General features: G+C 38.0%; 1 protein-coding gene across 1 annotated transcript; it reads right to left on the bottom strand.

Moving 5' to 3' along the window:
• Positions 1–285: 285 nt before the first annotated feature.
• LOC307004687 (uncharacterized protein) lies at positions 286–1,410 on the bottom strand. The gene is made up of 3 exons (XM_079624085.1): positions 1,235–1,410; positions 824–938; positions 286–412 (listed from the first exon to the last, which is right to left on the bottom strand). Exons 1-3 carry the CDS (start codon positions 1,405–1,407, stop codon positions 293–295), a joined length of 408 nt encoding a protein of 135 aa, XP_079480211.1. The 5' UTR covers positions 1,408–1,410; the 3' UTR covers positions 286–292.
• Positions 1,411–1,639: the final 229 nt, after the last annotated feature.

Here is a 1,639-nt window from a genome sequence, read left to right as displayed (position 1 = left end):
GTTGAAATCTGGAACTTCTCGTGTGAGTTTCTTCTCTATAGAGAGCATAGCCAGAGCGTTGAGGCGATCTTGTGCCATAGTGTTCCTAAGGAATGTTTTGATCCTCTTTAAAGTAGAGAAGGACCTCTCTGATTCTGCTGTTGTCATTGGTGGGGTGATGACGATCTTGAGAAGACATACAGTTTCAGTGAATGTGTCTTGAAGGTTATTTTCCATTACAACCTGAAAGAGAGCCAGTGCACCACTGCAATCCTGGAAGTCCTCATTTTCTTAGATCAGGGACAGTTCTGTTTTAAGTCTGGCTTTGTCCAACATGTGTTGTGGGAACAAGTCTCCTTGCAAGAGTGGCACTAATGAGATGCTTGGTGAAAGAAAACCTCTCCTTGGCATGGCTCATAGTGGTACCACATACCTATGAAATTATACATAATTGTGGAAAAGTAAGCACAGAAAACATTAAATTTTCACATTTCTCAGTTCAACAATACAATAAAATCAGCATATTCATAGCAGTTACAATTTTGTTATGAGAAAGTAAGTTTTATTAATTATAATACAGACACTAGTGTCACACACACACACGCTCTCTCAATTAAAAAAGCTTTATTCTCTCTCTCTCTCTCTCTCTCTCTCTCTCTATATATATATATATATAACAATAATTAATAAAAGCACAAATGTGAAAAAAAAATCATATAATTTCTGCATTCACCAGTAGATAGATATGTCTAATAATGACAATTCAGAATACAAAAATGTGCACACAAACACAATTACATATAGGCTAATAGAATACAGAAATATCATTTCTGTTACTGCTTACCTCTATTGCCAGATGCTGTTGCGTTTCTTCTCCTATTGCCCTCCGTTTCTTCGGGGGTGGTTCCTCTACAGGTCCCCTATACTCCTCATCCTCAACCAGAGAAGGAACGGAGTTCCTGATTCAAAATAAGTTTCACAAGTCACTGTCCACCCTGAAATTACTGTATCAGAAACCAACTTGCTGGATATATAAAAATAATTTTAATAAAACTGTATTAAAATATGTGCTATTGTTGTGTTGGGCCTAGTCAATGTTATCTAGATTCATCACAAATAAATTCACTAGTCTAACATGGTAGCGAAATTGTAATATTTATGATAGGTTCTATTGTGCTCAGCCATGTGGATTTATGTTTTTATTGTTTAGGCTACATAAGCATGTTTTTAGCCAATATGCAAAATCATAGCCTACCTGATAGCCTGTATGCTGTGAGTGAACCTCTGGGTGATCCCTGCGATGAAGACAGAGTCTATGTTCCTCTTCTGCAGATGGTTAAACAGCAGGTCTACATGTGGCATGATTTTGTGGAATAACGCCAGGATGAAACAGAAAACCTCATCTTCCAACATTCTCATACAACCCATGGCTGTCACGATCCACACTCAAGGAGACAGGGAAGATCCAAGCACAGTACTTTTATTGGGGAAATCCGTAAGCAGAAATCCAGGCCAGGCAATAAGTCGTCATCATAAATCCAATGCAAAAACAAGAACACAAACAGGGAACAGAAGTGGCGTGATAATAGACAAGGACTCCGTAACAAACACTAAACAGGCAGGGTATATATATAACACAGAACTAACAATGATGATGGGG

The sequence above is a fragment of the Phoxinus phoxinus genome (assembly GCF_949152265.1).
Source record: "Phoxinus phoxinus genome assembly, chromosome: 9".
Lineage (NCBI taxonomy): Eukaryota > Metazoa > Chordata > Actinopteri > Cypriniformes > Leuciscidae > Phoxinus > Phoxinus phoxinus.
The sequence above is the reverse complement of the archived record's forward strand: the minus strand, read 5'-3'. Positions and strand labels throughout refer to the sequence as shown.